At 44.0% G+C, this 18,635-nt stretch overlaps 2 protein-coding genes and 1 long non-coding RNA gene across 11 annotated transcripts in view; 2 read left to right on the top strand and 1 right to left on the bottom strand.

The window, feature by feature from the left end:
- Positions 1-10,485, top strand: part of PDGFRL (platelet derived growth factor receptor like) — a 47,345-nt gene extending 36,860 nt beyond the window's left edge. The window contains exons 4-6 of one of the 2 annotated variants that reach the window (XM_027122692.1): positions 2,831-3,124; positions 8,159-8,298; positions 9,979-10,485. In XM_027122692.1, the coding sequence (XP_026978493.1) occupies positions 2,831-3,124; positions 8,159-8,298; positions 9,979-10,167 (623 nt within the window). In that variant the 3' untranslated portion in view covers positions 10,168-10,485. Of the gene's footprint in view, positions 1-2,830; positions 3,125-8,158; positions 8,299-9,955 lie in introns of both variants that reach the window. The other variant, XM_027122694.1, reaches the window with a different exon arrangement.
- Positions 10,486-10,825: 340 nt separating this feature from the next.
- The window catches only part of MTUS1 (microtubule associated scaffold protein 1), a 158,770-nt gene continuing 150,960 nt past the window's right edge, over positions 10,826-18,635 (bottom strand). For 5 of the 7 annotated variants that reach the window (XM_027122686.1, XM_027122685.1, XM_027122688.1 and 2 more), the window contains 3 exons: positions 16,627-16,743; positions 13,977-14,074; positions 11,131-13,423 (listed from right to left, as the gene is read on the bottom strand). In XM_027122686.1, coding sequence (XP_026978487.1) covers positions 13,210-13,423; positions 13,977-14,074; positions 16,627-16,743 — 429 coding nt within the window. In that variant the 3' untranslated portion in view covers positions 11,131-13,209. Of the gene's footprint in view, positions 13,424-13,976; positions 14,075-14,216; positions 14,483-16,626; positions 16,744-18,635 lie in introns of those variants that run through there. The other 2 variants (XM_027122691.1, XM_027122689.1) reach the window with 2 other exon arrangements.
- On the top strand, positions 13,415-18,168 carry LOC113628793 (uncharacterized). Of its 2 annotated transcripts, none has more exons than XR_003436250.1 (3): positions 13,415-13,655; positions 14,142-14,279; positions 14,698-15,017. It is a non-coding gene; the product is annotated as an uncharacterized LOC113628793 (long non-coding RNA). The 2 variants fall into 2 exon arrangements; XR_003436249.1 differs by lacking the exon at positions 13,415-13,655 and adding an exon at positions 18,026-18,168 and having other exon boundaries at positions 14,165-14,279; positions 14,698-14,826.

The following is an 18,635-nucleotide window of genomic DNA, read 5'->3' as shown; positions in this document are numbered from 1 at the left end:
ACGAGCTAGCATAAATGGTGTCGTCAGAATTGCTGACAGTTGTTCATGGGCCATCGCTTCTGAGTCTCATTCTGGAATGTGCCACCCAGAAGTGCCCATGGGCCCTTAGTATGATACGACACCAGGAAGCAGCAGTGGAAAAGGCAACTAATGAAGACTAACAGAGCCTGTTGTTCTGGACAAGAAGTGATACCACATTTCAAATTGCAGAATGAAAATTCTATGTGGTGATTAGCACTGTCACGTCTTCCCCAAATAGTGGTTTTTGGAGCTGAGGTTTTGAACTGAAGACCTCCCTCAAGCAGACTGTCTCACTAGGGTCATAGGTTCTCTGAGTTCTGGAGGTAGATCCTCTTAACTTACGGAAGCCCTTTTGTGCATCAAAGGAAGGCTGAGAAAAATCAATATTTATTTCAACCTTCAAGAAACCTGGATCAGGGACGCGACCTAAAGCGTTGTATTGTTTTCTTATTCCTCGGCACTAGAAGTCCGGTTGGATTTTCGGTATAAGGTTTAGCGATGTGTCTTTTCAGCCACTGGGTGGGTTTGGAAAACCAGGATGGGCTGTTATGGAGGCTATTGGCTCTGGAGTCTTTCAGAACATATGCTTCCCTACCACCCACACAGAGAAAAGTCTGGCATTCATTATGTTTTTATGTTTCCTACGGTTTGATTGCAAACACTGTGAAGCTTCTTTTGACTGTGGTTAATTTGCGCAATTTTTGATGAAGCAACTGCCACATGTTATATTTAATCTGCATCCAGGAGGCTCTCAGAGGGTTTTTCCCCCCTCTCTAACTTTATATTGAAGGATAATGTATACAAAGGGAAATACACAAATCATGACTCTACAGCTCAGTGGGGGATCCTCAAGGGAACTGTACATATGTAACCACTACCCAGATCAAGGAGGAGGATATTACCAGCAGTAGGGCTTCTTCATAGTAAAAGGCATAGGCTCCAGTTTACAGATGTAGTGAAACCACATTAACAAGCACTTTACCAAATGTGGAGTTTGTTATCATTTGGATTTTAGCTTATAGCCTATTAACTAAGTTTTTTGAGTGGGGGGCATATGTGATCTATAATTTTAAATATAAACTTGAACATACTTTTTTTTGGTAGATGGAATCTACTGATGGCAATTTTTTTTTTATTTTAAAGGAAATTCAGTATTATTTTTCAAGTTACAATAATCAAATGAATAAAATATTTTATGTAGTACATGCTTAATAAATGTCAAGTGATGAATAAATGAAAATTTGACAGGTTTAATTCATAGATAATAATTTGTTTACTCATTCATATATTCTTCCTGCAGCCTTTCTTACTCCATTCACTTGGCAAATACATATTTTTTTTCTGTTTGTTAAAGCAACGGGTGTGGTCACTTCTTTCAAAGCATGGATTATAGTACAGGAAGTAAGACCTCATTTTTGTGTTCTGAAGTTCAGATTGTCCCCTTCTACCGGCTTTGCTTGTTGGTTCAGATTCCTCCATAAAACCTTAAAACAAACGTTGTTTCTGAATCTGACAACCATACATTCCTTAAATACGTTTGCTAAGAAGAGATCTTTAATACTATCTGCTCCAGATTCTCCTCATTACAAATGGGGTTGTTGAAGCACAGAGAGATGAAGTGACATGTTCAAGGCCACACGGACTTATTCTGTGTGAACACAGGGGTGTTAGGGACGATGTTGAGCAAGGTGCCCTCGCCTAAGCCTGAAGGTCAGTTTATCGTGAAGTGGCACAAGTCACCCAGGCTGATGGAAAGTCTTGCAAAAGATGGAGACTCAGTAAGCCATGACTCCATGTTACAGAAGCTGGCGCTCAGAGCTAAAGAACTCTTGGCCCATGGAGACATTTGCTATTGTGTCCAGGAATTCTGTCCCCAACCTAAAAAACAAAAAAATTGTACAACTGGGGCACAAAGGCTAGTGAAGAAAGCCAAGAATAATTGTTTCGGGAATATTGTAGGAAAACATAGGAGACAATGGAATAAATGTTGAGTGTGATTCAGTTCAAAGATTTCTCTTAGATATTAGTGTAACCTCTCACAGAATGATCCAGAAAACAAAGTATTTAATGTGCCGTGCCCAAAACAAAAAGCAAAACCCCCCAAACCCAATCCAGAGTCCCTTGACTGTCCTGAGGGATGAATGGATAAACCAGTCCTTACTTCTGTAAGATACAAATGCCATCATCTAGAGCTTAAAGAACATGCAGCGCGATTTCAAAGGGAACAGGAGAAGTGTAAGCAAATGGCTGCAGGTCCCCAGCCCAGTGGCAGCCAAGCAGAGCCCAGAACCTGAGACCAGCGGGTTCCTCATCTATCCCTGCTTGATTCCCTTTCCATTGACCTTGCCAGGAACGAGTCCTCTGGGCTAAGAGGACACCAGCACCCTCACTGGGCCCGTCTCAGAGAGGCTCTGCTGAGCCAGGAGATTCCTCCCAACGGGCAGATACTAAGCAAGGGCTGTGGGGCTGACTTCTCTAGACACACAGCAGATTGTCCACAGGTGTTAAAGCTGCTCTTAACACAAGGAAATTGGCCTCCTTCCCTGCTTCCTAAGTGGGACAATACAATGGGCCTGATTTGGGCTTGAACTAATACCTATTTTACTTCCTTTAAGAAGATGGGAAGTAACATCCTTCTTCCAAAAAAGGAAAAGTATTTTTAAAAATAGCCTTTTCAATTCATAAGGACTCCATTATCTGAGTATATTGCTAATCCACCCTCATCTTTGTGCCCTGAATATAAGAATCCCTTTAAGTGCTCTTACCTTGTTTCTCCAGAATAAATAAGGCTGTGTCTTTCCCTTTGCAGAGAAAGGAGAACTCTTTGTACCTTCTCCCAGTTACTTTGATGTCGTCTACTTGAACCCGGACAGACAGGCTGTGGTTCCTTGTCGAGTGACTGTCCTGTCAGCCAAAGTCACGCTCCACAGGGAGTTCCCGGCCAAGGAGATCCAGGCCAACGGAACAGACATCGTTTATGATATGAAGAGAGGCTTTGTGTATCTGCAACCTCACTCTGACCACCAGGGGGTGGTCTACTGCAAGGCGGAGGCCGGGGGCAAGTCTCAGATCTCTGTCAAGTACCAGCTGCTCTATGCAGAAGGTAAGCCCGCTCCCCTCCAGGGCCGAGATGTGAGTCACTTCCAGCTGGTCAGCATCAGGTTCTGCTGTTCCCAATTATGGAGGGAAATTAGGCACAGAATGCTGTTCTTAAAGGCTCCTCTGCAGCACCGCCATTTCTAGAACGTTCTACCTCCTTGCCCGTGACCCCAACGCAACTCCCCCCGACTCCCTTCTCTTCAAGTCCTTGCAACATTCACTCTGGTCCTGCCTCCGTGTGACCGATCATGGGGATCCCAGATCCCCATGTCATCCTCCCGTGCTCTCCAGCCTGAGCTTCGGGCACACAGTCAGCCAGCGAGCAGCTCTCCTACGGCAGCACCACCCGTCACCTCCCGTCCCTTGACAAGTGTTCTCTCAGGCCTCCCTCCCCCGACTTGCAGGAGAGAAAGCACCCTCCCCAGCCCTGTGAGGGAGGAGAGGAGGTGGTCCCTCACTGATGACTCTCCTCCCTCCGAGGAACTCTGACATGAGCCTGGTGAGTGGTCTGCGTGTGGGGTGGAGGGGTCCTGCTCAGGGACCCTGTGATGGGATGAGTGGCCCCAGAGCTAGCTGCTCTCTGAGATGAGAACTTAGGCTCCTTCATGCCCCTTGTTCTCAGCCGTGAGACTTATTCACAAGGCCACAATCTCCAACACTCTGCTACGAAATAACCCTCTCAGCCCTCCATTAACCACCCTCTGCTGCAGCCATCTCTCTCCTCCATCACAGCCAAACTCCCTGAAAGAGCCCTCTCCGTACCCATCCGTCCTCTCCCCTCCCACATGCTCCTTAGCTTTCTCCCCTAAGCTCCACCAAAGCAGCCTTGGCTAAAGGCCCTCCCAGGCCATTAAGTCCAGCAGACAAGTTTCTGTCCTTGTCCTTCTAGATTCTACTTTGCCTACATGAAACCCTCTCTCCCCTGGTCCCATTTTTTTTTGCTGCTTTTCCCACAGCCTTCTCATTCTGCTTTGCCAGCTGTTTAATTTTTTAAAAAATTTTTTATTGGAGTGTAGTTGATTTACAGTGTTGTGTTAGCTTTAGGTGTACAGCAAAATGAATTAGTTATACATGTACATGTATCCACTCTTTTTAAGATTCTTTTCCCATATAGGCCATTACAGCGTCTTGAGTAGAGTTCCCTGTGCTATACAGTAGATCCTTATTAGTTATCTGTTTTATATATAGTAGTGTATATATCTCAATCCCAATCTCCCAATTTATCCCTCCCCCTGCTTTCTCCCCTGGTAACCATAGGTTTGGTTTTTACATCTATGATTCTATTTCTGTTTTGTAAATAAGTTCATTTGTACCCAGTTTTTAGATTCCACATATAAGTGATATCATATGATATTTGTCTTTCTGTGTCTGACTTACTTCACTCAGTATGACAATCTCTAGGTTGATCCATGTTGCTGTAAATCGCATTACTTCATTCTTTTTAATGGCTGAATAATATTCTATTCGTCTGTCGATGGACACTTATGTTGCTTCCATGTCTTGGCTATTGTAAATAGTGGTGCAATGAACATCGTGGTGCGTGTATCTTTTTGAATTATGGTTTTCTTCGGATATGTGCCCAGAAGTGCGATTGCTGGGTCATACAGTAGGTCTGTAGTTTTTTAAGTAACCTCCATATCGTTCTCCATAGTGGTTGTACCAATTTACATTCCCACCAACAGTGTAGGAGGGTTTCCATTTCTCCACACCCTCTCCAGAGTTTATTGTTTGTAGATTTTTTGATGATGGCCATTCTGACTAGTGTGAGGTTGATACCTCATGGTAGTTTCGATTTGCATTTCTCTGATAATTAGTGATGTTGAGCATCTTTTTATGTGCTTTTTGGCCATCTGTATGTCTTCTTTGGAGAAATGTCTATTTAGATCTTCTGACCATTTTTTGACTGGGTTCTTTGTTTTTTGATATTGAGCTGCATGAGCTGTTGTTATATTTTGGAGATTAATCCCTTATCAGTCGATTCATTTACAAATATTTTCTCCCATTCTGTGGGTTGTTTTTTCATTTTGTTTATGGTTTCCTTTGCTGTGCAAAAGCTTTTAAGTTTCATTAGGTCCCATTTATTTATTTCTGTTTTTATTTTTATTACTCTAGGAGGTGAATCAGAAAAGATCTTGCTGTGATTTATGTGAGAGAGTGTTCTGCCTATGCTCTCCTCTAAGTGTTATATAGTATCTGGCCTTACATTTAAGTCTTTAATCCATTTTGAGTTTATTTTTGTGTACGGTGTTAGGGAGAGTTCTAATTTCACTCTTTTACATGTAGCTATCCAGTTTTCCCAGCACCACTTATTGAAGAGACTGTCTTTTCTCCATTGTATATTCTTGCCTCCTTTGTCATAGATTAGGTTACCATAGGTGCTTGGGTTTATCTCTGGACCTTCTATCCTGTTCCATTGATCTATATTTCTGTTTTTTGTGCCAGTACCATATTGTTTTGATTACTGTAGCTTTGTATAGTCTGAAGTCAGGGAGCCTGATTCCTCCAGCTCCATTTTTCTTTCTCAAGATTGCTTTGGCTATTTGGGGTCTTTTGTGTTTCCATGCAAACTGTAAAATTTTTTTGTTCTAATTCTGTGAAAGATGCCATTGGTAATTTGATAGGGATTACACTGAATCTGTAGACTGGTTTGGGTAGTATAGTCATTTTGACAATGACATGGTATATCTCTCCATCTGTTTGTGTCATCTTTGATTTCTTTCATCAGCATCTTACAGTTTTTTGAGTACAGGTCTTTGGCCTCCTTAGGTAGGTTTTATTCCTAGGTATTTTATTCTTTTTGATGTGATGGTAAATGGGATTGTTTCCTTAATTTCTCTTTCTGATCTTTCATTGTTAGTATATAGGAAAGCAAGAGATTTCTGTGTATTAAATTTTGTACCCTGCGACTTTACCAAATTCACTGATGAGCTTTAGTAGTTTTCTGGCAGCTTCTTTAGGATTTTCTGCATATAGTATCATGTCATCTGCGAACAGTGATAGTTTTACTTCTTTTCCAATTTGGATTCTCTTTTCTTCTCTGATTGCCATGGCTAGCACTTGCAAAACTATGCTGAATAAATGTGGCAAGAGTGGACATCCTTGTCTTGTACCTGATCTTAGAGGAAATGCTTTCAGCTTTTCACTGTTGAGAATGATGTTAGCTGTGGGTTTGTCATATATGGCCTTTATTACATTGCAGTAGGTTCCCTCTATGCCCACTTTCTGGAGAGTTTATCATAAATGGGTGTTGAATTTTGTCAGAAGCTTTTTCTGCATCTGTTGAGATCATATGGTTTTTACTCTTCAGTTTGTTAATGTGGTGCATCATATCACATTGATTGCTTTGCATATATTGAAGAATCCTCACATCCCTGGGATAAACCCCACTTGATCATGGTGTATGATCCTCTTAATGTGTTGTTGGATTCGGTTTGCTGGTATTTTGTTGAGGATTTTTGCATCTATGTTCATCAGTGTTATTGGCCTCTAATTTTCTTTTTTTGTGGTATCTTTGTCTGGTCTTGGTACCAGGGTGATGGTGGCCTCATAGAATGAGCTGCCTCTCCTAGGTTTTAAGTGTTGGAGTTCCCCAAGGCACCTTCTTTGTCTGTCCTCATCCTCTTCCTGGGTGTTCTCAACCATAGCCATGCTCTGCTGCGTATCTATTCACTAATCACTCCCAGGGGAATATATGTGGCCCGGATCTGGGAATGCAAGCTTCGTGTATCCAATTCTCTCCCTAACATCTGTGCTGAGATGCTTCACAGGCCCTTCCTTGGACTCTGGGCCTTCCTCCCAGGTCTGGTTCTCCAGCTTTCCTCCTCCCAGTGATGGCACTGCAGTTCCAGGGTGCAGGAGCCCCAAACACTCCCAGCTCCTCCCAGTTCTTTTGACTTATTCCATCAAATCCCCCAAATTCTGCTGTTTCTCTCCATCCTACTGCTAAGAGTTCAACTACCATCATCTCTTCCTTGAGCCAATATGAATACCTTTCCAACTGCTCTCTTCTGTGCCCATGCTTTCTCCATCTTCCACACTGTAGCTGATTATAGCTCCAGTTAAAACCATTCAGTGGGCTTCTGCTTTTCCTAGCAGAATCTTCCATGTGGCCTGAAAGGTCTGCTTGCATGGCCGGCCTCTGCCCTCTCCCAGGCTTCCCTAACCTCCCCTCCGGGACTGTCTGCTGGTGCCTCCCCTTTTTCCTTCAGATTTTAGTTCAAACCTCACTTAAGGAAGCCTTTCCTGCTTCTCAGACCATCCTGAACCTCCCCAGCACTCTGGGCTTCTCCTTCAAGTTCTTCCCACAACTCAGGTTCTAAACCAACCACACAGTGACCTGCTGAGTGTCTGCCTCTCCCATTAGAATAGAGGCCCCAGAGCTCAGAGACCACGTCTGTCTGGTTCGCTGCCATAGCCTCCACTCCCAGCACGTGGCCTTGCTCAAGGCTGCTGTCAAACTTACTCGAGTGAACTGAGCCTAATGAAGAATTGTGTCTCTGAAATGCTGTGAAGTAGAAACATCACGCACCCTTCCTACGAATGCCTCTCCCTTTGGCAGATTCAGACTCTCTCCTGTACTTCCTGAGGCCGCACACCTGTCCATCTTCACCCATCAGTGGCTCTCCCTCCAGGCTGCCTTCTCTTCCTTCTACTTGCTCTGCCCCCAGTCCCCCTCTTCTCCCTCTGCCTTTTTTTTTTTTCCCTCTACCTTTTTATTCCCTTCTTCTCCCTCTACCTTTTTATTCCCTTCATGTGAGCTCCTGGCAGACCTTCTGGGCTCTTCTCTTCATTACAAGTGTAATGCCTGGACCTGGGGACTTCTGGATGACCACCCTGTTCTGGACCACCAAGGTAGAGAAAGAGGAGGTGTTAGAGGAAACCAGAAGTGGTGGAGAGGGTAGGCCCGATGCTAGGTGGGGAGCTGAAGAAAGGCAGGAATGTTCCATACCTGCCCAAAGAAGAGAACACGTCTGTTGGTTTGTCTCTGCCATGGCCCATGGATTTCATCTCACGTCCCCTGTCCCCTGCTCACTTCCAGTTCCCAGTGGTCCTCCATCAACAACCATCTTGGCATCTGCAAACAAAGTGAAGGGTGGGGATGACATCAGCGTCCTCTGCACGGTCCTCGGGGAGCCGGATGTGGAGGTGGAATTCAGGTGGATCTATCCAGGGCAGAAGGTAAGCATACCCCGGCCTCAGCCAGCTGCCTTACTTGTTTTGTTCCCTACCCACCCCCAACTCACTGATACGGACTGTAACTTAAAGACGTATGAGAGACGTGTGCAGCTATGGTAGGGCTAAGGCTCACTTGTTTTCTCCTAAGATGTTTCAGTATATTTACAAATGGCTTTTTTTAAAGGACAGGAAAAAGGTGACTGGGTTCCATTAGACAATTCAGTCAGTGTACTCTCTTCATGTTATTTTTCTTCATGACCCTTAAGGAAGGGGACGGGGCATGAACAGGAAAGGAGGGCCTCCTTCCTTCACCTGCAACCTCAATCTTCAATCTTAATTCTGGGTCAGTTGGAGGCCAATCCAACCTCCTTCTGGAATCCTTCAGTATTCTCCCCTATAAAAGCTGGGCCCCAAAGCAAGGAGCTCTAAGTAGACAACCACCAAGTTGGCATATAAATCCAGGCCTTCAAAAAGGTGCTGAGGCCGAGATCATTTTAAAATAGACTTCCCATAAAAACAACTCCAGCACATGTAGCCTCTGGGCCTGTTCTGCTCACAAAAATAAACAGCTTTGCTACCAACATGGAATAATCCCTTTGTTGCCAGAAGAGATTTGGCCTCCTAAGATGTACTCACTCTGTAGCAAATACACTTCTGCTTTCAGGGCTGTGATTGGTGGAAAATAACTCCCCCTGGAGAACGGTACTTTTCTAGAACTAGGTACTTGTTTTTAAAAAGTGTTGTTCCGTTTAGAAGACATTAATAGTTTTCATTAGAGGTGGGTTTTTTTTTTACGTTGCTAATTAGCAGAAAGGGTATTAATTTAGTAATACTATAAATATGACAATTATGTTAAACTAATCCAGAAAACACTACTTATCACCAAAGTTGGAAGAAGCATCTCAAAAGTGACCATCTCACTTTCTAGAAATACGAAGTTAAGTCACCTAGGGTGTCCCGTTACCCATCCTCGGTACAACTTCTCTCCCGCTGTAGTCCTAGGGCACATCTGACTAATCTTATGTCTCCCTCTCCCAGTCCGAACAATTAGGGGCTCGTATGCATTTACACGGGGAGTGCTTCGGGCTTCTTTTTGACTTTAAGTTCTGTGAATAAGAACCACTGTGCGAAGGGGTGAACGTGGGGAGTGTCAACAGGAGAGCAGTGGAAAATTTTATCTGTATTCTTATGCCTAATACCAGTCCCACATTCTTGGAGTTCCAAAAGAATAAAATTTATATTAAGTAGAAACATTGATGAAAAGGGCAGAAAGAGGGCTTCCCTGGTGGCGCAGTGGTTGGGAGTCCGCCTGCCGATGCAGGGGACGCGGGATCGTGCCCCGGTCCGGGAGGATCCCACATGCTACAGAGCGGCTGGGCCCGTGAGCCATGGCCGCTGAGCCTGCGCGTCCGGAGCCTGTGCTCCGCAAAGGGAGGGGCCCCAACAGTGAGAGGCGCGCGTACCGCAAAAAAAAAAAAAAAGGGTAGAAAGTGAAAGCCAAACAGCATAATGAAATTCAAGACTGCTTGGAAAAAATGCAGCCTAGACTGACTAGACAGTGTTGAGCTGCGCATACCAAACAGTCTTTTAGAAGCATGTGTTTTGCACTTTGCGGAGGATGAACGGGAGCTGTTTACAGCAGTTGTGGTTTGTGCTTCAGCCCCGGGGGGTGTCGTTCAACAGGATGAAAGGCCCGTGACGATTCAAGACACTTGGCGGCTGATCCACAGAGGACTGGGCCACACCACGAGGATCTCCCAGAGCGTCCTGATCGTTGAAGACTTTGAGATAGTTGACGCAGGTTATTACATTTGCACCGCTCAGAATCTCCGAGGACAGACCTCAGTAGCTACCACTGTGGAGTTTTCCTGACTTGGAAGATGAAGTACAAATGAATTGACGGAAAGCCCACTTGTGTACACAACCAGCTCCAGGGTTCTTTTGACTAGTGCTTTGCCAGAGGCTGATGTCGAGCGCCAAACCCCAGGCCCTGCCTTGTGAGTCAGACCCAGACCTCCAAACTAAAAGGAAGTCACCCGGTCTAATTATAGAAGTGTTAATTCTAGCAGAAAGCATGTATTCTGACTGCCGACCTACATATATGGGTTTCTAGTGTTTATACTAAGAAGGCATATATGTAAACAACTTTATATAATCATTTCTATTAAACGAGCAAGTTTTTGTAAAAAACAAAAAATGGGCTAAGTGCTCGTTTTTTAAGTTGGCTTGAAGTACATACAGAAGGATTTTTGGGCAGCAATGTCTGAGTCAATACCTAATATTCTCTTTGATATAACAACCACAAAATATGAGAATGTAAAAACAGAGTAATAATATAGTTCAACTATACAACATGAACTATTGTATGATATGAAGGTATCAAAAAATATGTAAACTTTTTAACCACTGCACTCAAAAGTACTAGTTCTAGATTAGACATTCTATAAGAACCACAGCATGTGTTTTTAAAAGGTTAACTTTTGATATAAAATAGATGCACAGATCAAGGAAGATTCAACTTTGTTTAGGCTTTTTTTTTTTTACCATCTTCAAAAATATTTAGACTGTAGCTGTTCCAATTTTCTTACCTTTCTTACAGCAGAACTTATTATTAAAACCAGTAAAAATTTATTTCTCAAATACACACAGCTTTGAATTTAGAAAAGAAAAGCTCTAAGTCTAGCTCTGTGAGCCAAATTTCAGCCCATGACCAGTTTTGTGGTTGCACTGGAAATTCCTGGGAAATAGGTTAAGAAGGAGACACGATGTCAATTCCTGTGCCGCTATAAACTGGGTAACACTTTGGAGGGTGAAGTATGTCAGAGGATGCAATTCTTCTATTGAATATTCCAGCATTATTTATTTGATCAAAGTAAAATACTTTCCATCACTACAAACTGAGCACAACTACAGTTGTTTACACATCCGTATTTTTATGACGTGCCAACATTTTGCATCCTAAGTGATAACATTTGGTTTGAAGATAATTTTACAGTTCCGTGTTTTGTTTCCTATCTTCTCTCCTGTTGTCTCCCATTCTCTGAAGACATTTTATATTAACTGTGTAAGGATCATTTCCCCAGACACCTAAATGGCATGGAGCACAGCAGGGAACAGCACGAGATTGACCATGTGCAGGGAAAGGATGGCAAACCCAACTTTGGCTAAGGACATTGAGAACAACTTGGAAAGGTGAGCAGAGAGATTCCAGGAGGTGGCAGTGAACCTATGTTCCCATTCATCAGAAACAAACGTGGAAGGTTACACACATAATCAACGGTTGGAGGTTAAAAACTTCAGACACAATCACTAGTAAAACAAAAACTAACAAAAAACCATGCATCATGAATATCAATCTGCTTTGTAGTGTACACGTAAATGTCAACTCAAAGGTCCACCTCTAGTAGCCTGAATCTGTTCTTACTACAGCGCTTATCTGTACAGCCATCGAACATCAGTAATGCTGATTAGTAAATACAGCACAAGCTTGACACATGCAGGGAGAAAGAAAAAAGCCACAGTTCTTCCTTCCACCTCCCCCAAAGTCTCAGAAGTGGGGGAGGTAATAAGTGAAGTTTTGAAAGGAAATTGAAATGCAAATTGAGAAGAACTGTACAAGCCACATTCTTCTCTCATCAGCTGGTCATTCTGCTACCTTCCCAAGGACAGAAGGACTCCTCAAAGGTACGTGGAAGTTTAGCATTATCTCCAGAGACTGTTTTGTTCTATTATCAAGGTGCTCATGTTCCTCCATAAGCACTGAGTCCTATCTTTCTTAGTTCTGCGAGCCAATGACTCCTTTTCATTCTTTAATCTCTCTAGGATTTCCCAAAATTTATACTGTCGGATCCAGGCCTTGGTTTATTTGGAAAGTGGTTCAGCACCTTGAAGATGAGCTGGCTCTGGAAAAGCACATTCCTTGTCCCAGAGAAAAAGTAGGAAGGAGGTAGAAGGTTTGCTTTTGTGGCTCTGGATGGGGGAGAAAGGAGAGGGGGGAATGGGGATAGTGGGAGAGAAGCGGCCAGTTGAAATCACTGAGGATAGCTCAGATCAAGATAAAAATAAGGCAGAAAGCAATCCATGGGTACTGCCCTTTCTTCATACACACTTTTTTAAAAGCAAAATTAGGGTTCTACATTTGCTCATAGCCTGAGAAAATGGGTTGTAGTATTTTACATCCACATGGGTAAGTTTAAAAAGTCTAGCTAGTTTCAACTGACATGGCTGAACACTGAAAGGCTGCCAACAAGTTACTCTGAAAGGATGCAAAGCATGAACAGACGCGGGCAAGTCAGAGCTCTTTCTGTCTCTCCCTCTCCCCCCCATGGCAAAGGGCTGAGCAGGGTTGGTGGTAAAGAATTCTAGTTCTAGCAACTACTGCTCTTTCTTCTATGGCTTTTGCAGAGATGCATACACTGACTATTTAATTAGCACATCTCTAGACAGACTCAGCAAAGGAGGCAGCATCAGACACATGACACTCGGTTACATCCACTTCATTCACACATCCCCAGTCAGACCAAAATGTAAATCACAAGAAGGTGTCTGTGGTGAAGAACATTACAAAGGTTATATAAATCTTTATCTTAACAGGCCCCTGAGAGTTTTCCCCTTTATGCGTAGGTGAAAAAGGCAACGAACAAGATCTTCTCGTTCCGTAAGTGCTTTGTGCAACAGCGTCCACGTAGATCCATTCCGACAGCATCGTTTGGGGAGGAGTCTCCTGGACCGAGTCGGACGTCTTCCTCCAGAGTTCTGGTCTTGTCTGGAAGGGGCCGGTTCGGGCCATGACTTTCCAGTTCTAGGACAGGCTGTGCGTGTCAGCGAAGGTGGCTCCAGCCCCGCCCCCTGCCCCCACGATTGTGGGTGGGTCAGTACTGCAGAAACGCAGTCTGTCTCCAGCTCCCAGGAAGGTCATCTGGGCGAGATGCTGGGGCTGGGGAAGGAGCCGGAGTTCCGCGGCGACTGGAAGGGGATGGCGGGTGACGTGGGGGACCTCTTGGGGCTGCACAGGTCCCCGTTGTGCAGCTTCCACAGCAGCTCCTCGTTCTCCATGGAGAGGCGCTTGTTGACTTTGGACTCCTTCTCCAGCGACTCCTGCAAGACGGCCTGCTCCGTGGAAAGTTGCCTGGAAGACAAAAAAAAAAAAAAAAAAAAGCCAGAAATCCTGTGACTCTGATTGCTTCTTTCTTTTTTTTAAAGGTTGAAAAAAATCTTACTATTTTAAAGTTGAGAGCCCCAAATGATCTCTTTGGAATAAAAGGAGCTACCGTGCATGGGTACTGGGCTGGCAGAGAAACCCGGGAAGTGTGACCTAGAGCCAAAGAAAAAGCTGCACTTTGGGGCAATTTCATAGTAGGGTGAGTGACGCTCCCACAGCTATACTGCATGTCTTAAGACCCTCCTATGTGTGGGGCTGTTTCCTGTTTGGTCTGGTGGTGGTCCTTCTCTGAAAGGGAAGGGAAGGCTTGCCCGCTGAGGACTCAGCCTTTGGTCCAGGCCACTGTGGTAAAGGCACTAAACGCTACAATCGTATTTTTCCGGATAGAAATCAGAACCTCGTTAACTACCCGCTGCTGTTGCATTTCCAGGAGGGGCATGGGTGGAGTGTGGTGAGAAAGTAACACTCGATGTTTCAGGAAGGGAGGAGCTCAGGGAAAATAGGACAGTTTTATTTTTACCTTGAAATTGCCATGTGCTTGTCCATCCGAGCTTTTAATTCTTCATTCTCCTGCTGGAATCGCTTCAGTTTGTCCACCAGTGCTGTGTTGTTGTCCACCTTGGTGTCAACAAGAGTACCAACATTTATACATTAAAAATTACATAAAGCCCCTTATTTCCCTAAGGTACCTTCCTGACACCGGCACACACTGGAGAGATTTCATTCGGGAGAGTTTAATGGTATGTTGACTGTCTCTACACTGACGCACTGCAAAAAGAATCTACTGCAGCAAAACAGAGCACGTGGATATTGCTTTTTAAAGGTATGCCAGGCCACTTGAAAATGGACAAACCCAGGGGGTTCGTGATTTGTTCAAGTTCACATTGTTTCAGAATTCCCAAGAATTGGTGCCCTGCCTTCGGCAACCCTCGGGGGCCGTGCCTCTTTCAGGTTCAAGGTGATAAACACTGGCTACCTAGCGGCCGTTTTCTTTATCAGAGGCACCGCAGCTTCTTACGGTAAATTCTGAAAGAAAAAAAAAATCCCACGTTTGATGAAAATTCAGTTCGTGGCAATGTTTAATATGACTTTAATCATGGTCTCCCGGTTACTCTTCAGCGTTTACCTCCGAGTGGTCACATAAGGCAATCCACAAAGCTCTGTAGAGCCTTAAAATCAACAAGTGACACTACAGAAAGCATTCCTCCTTGGTGGAACTAAAGATACGTTTGTTTGCCTAGGGCTTGCCCAGGCTAAACTTTCAAGGAAAACAAGCTGATCAGTTGAGAGAGTGAAGGATAAAAGCCCAGAAGACGTCGAATCAGTTAACACGATGAACTGCCAGTTACATCCCTGCTTAGTTTCTAAAGGTAAGATTTGATTACTTGCTCGGAGGCGACATCACAGCTCTAAGTCCCTGTCACTGCTGCCCGTGACTAAGCGACTGTCACTCTGGCTCTTAGTTTGCAGTCCTACTGTTCTTAACATCTTATTATCCAGGAAAAGCTTAGGACAAGCCAACCAAGTGAAATATCCAAAACAAATGTGACGAGCGTGCAAGGAAAAGTGGGCACTGGAATTTCCAGGAAGTATAAAGGAATTCAAGATAAAAACATGAGGTGGGGAAATCTGGAATTAAAGACTGTGGGTAGGAATTAGCCTTAAAATATTAATCTCATCCAATTCCTCATTTTACTGGAGAGGAAACTAGCCCTGGAATTTCACTCTTAGAGCTAATTATCAGCGGAGCTAGTTTTTACACTGAGAAAGCCTCCTTGCTTTCTAAGTGGCTTATTTTCAATAAAGGCCTGGAGCTTACAAATAAACAAGGTAACAGTGGGTTTACCTGTCTGTCCTTGTATTAACCCCTTCTTCTGCATATACACCATGCCATGCTGACTAATCTCTTGGGCATGGCAAGGGACAGAAATACTTGCGGATCAACAAAGATCAAGACCTATGAGTAATTTTACAGCAGAGTCTGTTCTTACTGCACATGATGGTTTGAAGAGTTTTGATGTGTGCATGGCATATAGGGCAACCAATCATTAACAGGATTACCTGAGTCACTGTTGATGGCCACATTGGCAGTCATGAGACCTGATACAACAGGATGACCTTTGGCAGGAACTGGTGTATATACTAGGTTGGGCCCATTAATAGACCATGAGTTCTTTCCTTCCTTTACAAAAACAAAACTTCCTGGTCATTCAAAGTGCCCATCTATCCACCTGGGGGCTTAGCTCTTACCTCCCTTGATAGGTAATAGTCTCTAGAAGAAAACCAAACACCAAAAACCAAACAAACAAACTAATGCTGAGTGACTTCCATGCTCCCTACTGTCCAGGGCTGGTTTGGGTTTGAATTGAGGTACTTACTCAACACTGAATTGCCCATAATTACGGGGAGAAGGGACAAAGCAATGCGAGGGGCCTGGCACAGTCAAAAGTGGTGTACAAAGTACAGCACTGGCTGGGAACACCTATGCTGCCGCGGCAAACCCTGCAGGCTTGGCTAGACTCCTGGCTCTTAGCAGTCATGTTCCAGGGCTGGACGAAGGCTCACAGGGCACTGGGCTCACTGCTCACACACGCAGTCCTGGATGGACTCGTCACATGCTAACGTCCGTTCTGCCCTAGAGGCTGTAAACTAAACTTTATTCATATTTTGCATAGTGCTGGCTACTTGTACAACCAGATTAATTTTATAAAAGGGCAATTCTTTTATCACAGTCTAATTCACATGAAGCAAGATGAAGAATTTAGATAGCAAGATTCAATTGCTCTGATGGAATTAATTTATGTACTCAACAGTTTTGAGCAAAAGAAACCCACCCAGAGGTGGTAGCGTATTAAAGGACAGCTTTTACATTATTTAAAAATTCTTCTTATGCAGGTGGATATTCCCAGACCACTGAAACGGGAGACACTCGTGAGTTGTCATTTTTCCCAACACTGAATGCTACCTTTTATACGTTCCTTGAAAAAAATGTTCTAGAAGGTAGCAATGAATAAGCCTTAAGCTGACATGGAAAAGAAGATTTAACCTCTTCTACCTCTCCTATGTTTCCTATCTTTAAATAGCAATTAAGACAATGCCACAGGTCTAGTTCAGAGGCCAGTTCCTGTGCCTCAGGTATTACCCCGTTTAAGGTTCTGAATGAAATGTACCAGTTTCTCCATTTTCATTAACTTGATGTCCTGTTGGTGTAGCTTCTCATTCTTGATGTCTAAAACAGCTTTCAGGCTTTCTAACTCTTGCTCCAGATACATGATCTGAGGGTTTTTCTGGAAAACACACAGCAGGATATGGCTGTGACTGATCATTTAACACAATCACATGGTTCAAACTCTTAATATAAAGACTTTGATTAGATTTAGAAATTAAACAAGTAGCAAGAGACATCAACCTTCTTACGGCAGTTTCAAAGAAAGGTGAAAAGAAGGGTTAAGACATCTTTAACTTCAAAGTCTTTGGTCTTAATGAAATAAAACATTTCACATTTGAAAACAAACCCTTCCCTCACGTATCAGTAACTTAACATGGAAAAAACATTGGTAGCACCAAATATTTTACTGGAAGTAAGACAAAAACCACAGCTTACAACACAAAACAGAACTCTGGCTAGAGAGTACGCAATTCCAAGTCCTGGCCAGGTGTTTGGGGGGAGAAAGGGAACAATAGTTCTCTCTATCCAAAGTCAGTAACTCATGAGGGATGAACAGGCAGCGTGTTTATTGGGCTCTCTGGAAAACGAGGAATGGCAATCACGTGCTGAGTCTTTTGGACGTTCGCTATGACGGGACTAGGTTAGCCTGGCCATACTTCTAGAGCAGGATTAACACCCCATCATTTTGTGACACCCGAACACCTACATGGCATAGAGCACGTGCACTGTGAAAATTCTATGCAAGATAAACACTATGTAAGGGGAGATCATCCTCTGAGAGCACGAGACCAGGGTGGATTCCCCAACTCCTTGCTTTAATTATTGAAATTCAAGTGAACCTTCCAAAATGCACGACACAAGTTAAAGGCACAAAATCTATTGATCTGGTGTTCAGCGAGGGAATTTCTCAGACAAGAGTCAGTGGTGTCGATCATCAAACCTATCCTCCTGGACAGTGGTTAACGCTCTGGAGCAACCCTTAGGGAGAATCAGGGAAGGTGCCCTTGGGGATCACTTAAACGCCTCACTTCGCAGAAGGAGACAGAATTGCACAGCTCAAGTGACCTACCTGCTCAGGGCCCAAAAGTGCTGGGGTGGGGACCAACCCCTGATCCTCAACTCCAGGGCCCTTCCAGAAACTTCCTACATTTCATATACTGTTATCCTTTTACACATGATTTTTTTAAACCATGAAGAGAGCAAATCCCATGTTGCTGATTTTTAAAGTCAGAGTGCATGCAGCCTCGTTCCCACGGCACCTTTCCTACTTCTCTGCCACCTGGCCCTTTCTCCCTCACTCTCATACACGCTCTTTTCCCACACCCTGGGCAGGCTTAGGTGGGGTAAGGCATGAGATAGTCCTGCTTTCCTCAACCTGTTTCCCTTCTGAACTTTTTCAGGAGCTGCTGCAGGATCAGGAAGCTCTTTAAAAGCGTTCCCTGAACCACTCATAAGAGTTACACCCTGCGTGTGAAGTCTACAGATTTCTTTTGCAATCGAATTTTTCTAAGAATCTTCCAGAATAAGTAGCTTTGAAATTTCATTGAATAGGATCTCATCCACTTGCATGCAAATGTCTGGAGGGTCTCTCAATGACATATCAGCAGAAGAGCTCACTGAGGGACCCAGGTACTTCGAGAGTTGCGACAGGTCTTAAGTGGCACAAAAGCTCTGCTTCTGCAGCCCCAGACACAAATACATGGAATGAAAAGACAGAAGCAGCCCACCCCCCCCGCAAAAAAAAAAAAGAAGTTGGGGGGATGCAGAGGAGTAAGAATACAAGTTGCAAGAGAAAGTTGAGTTTACCAGAGAAATTTGTAGTTTTCAAAAGTGAGGACTGGACTTCCCCGATGGTGCAGTGGTTAAGAATCCGCCTTCCAATGCAGGGGACATGGGTTCGATCCCTGGTCCAGGAAGATCCCACATGCCACGGAGCAACTAAGCCTGTGTGCTTAGCCCACAACTACTGAGCCCGCATGCCATAACTACTGAAGCCTGTGCGCCTAGAGC

The sequence above is a fragment of the Aethalodelphis obliquidens genome, unplaced genomic scaffold (assembly GCF_003676395.1).
Source record: "Aethalodelphis obliquidens isolate GAN/ISIS:26980383/991018 unplaced genomic scaffold, ASM367639v1 scaffold25, whole genome shotgun sequence".
NCBI lineage: Eukaryota > Metazoa > Chordata > Mammalia > Artiodactyla > Delphinidae > Aethalodelphis > Aethalodelphis obliquidens.
Note: the sequence above shows the minus strand (reverse complement) of the source record. Positions and strands in the feature narration are given on the sequence as shown.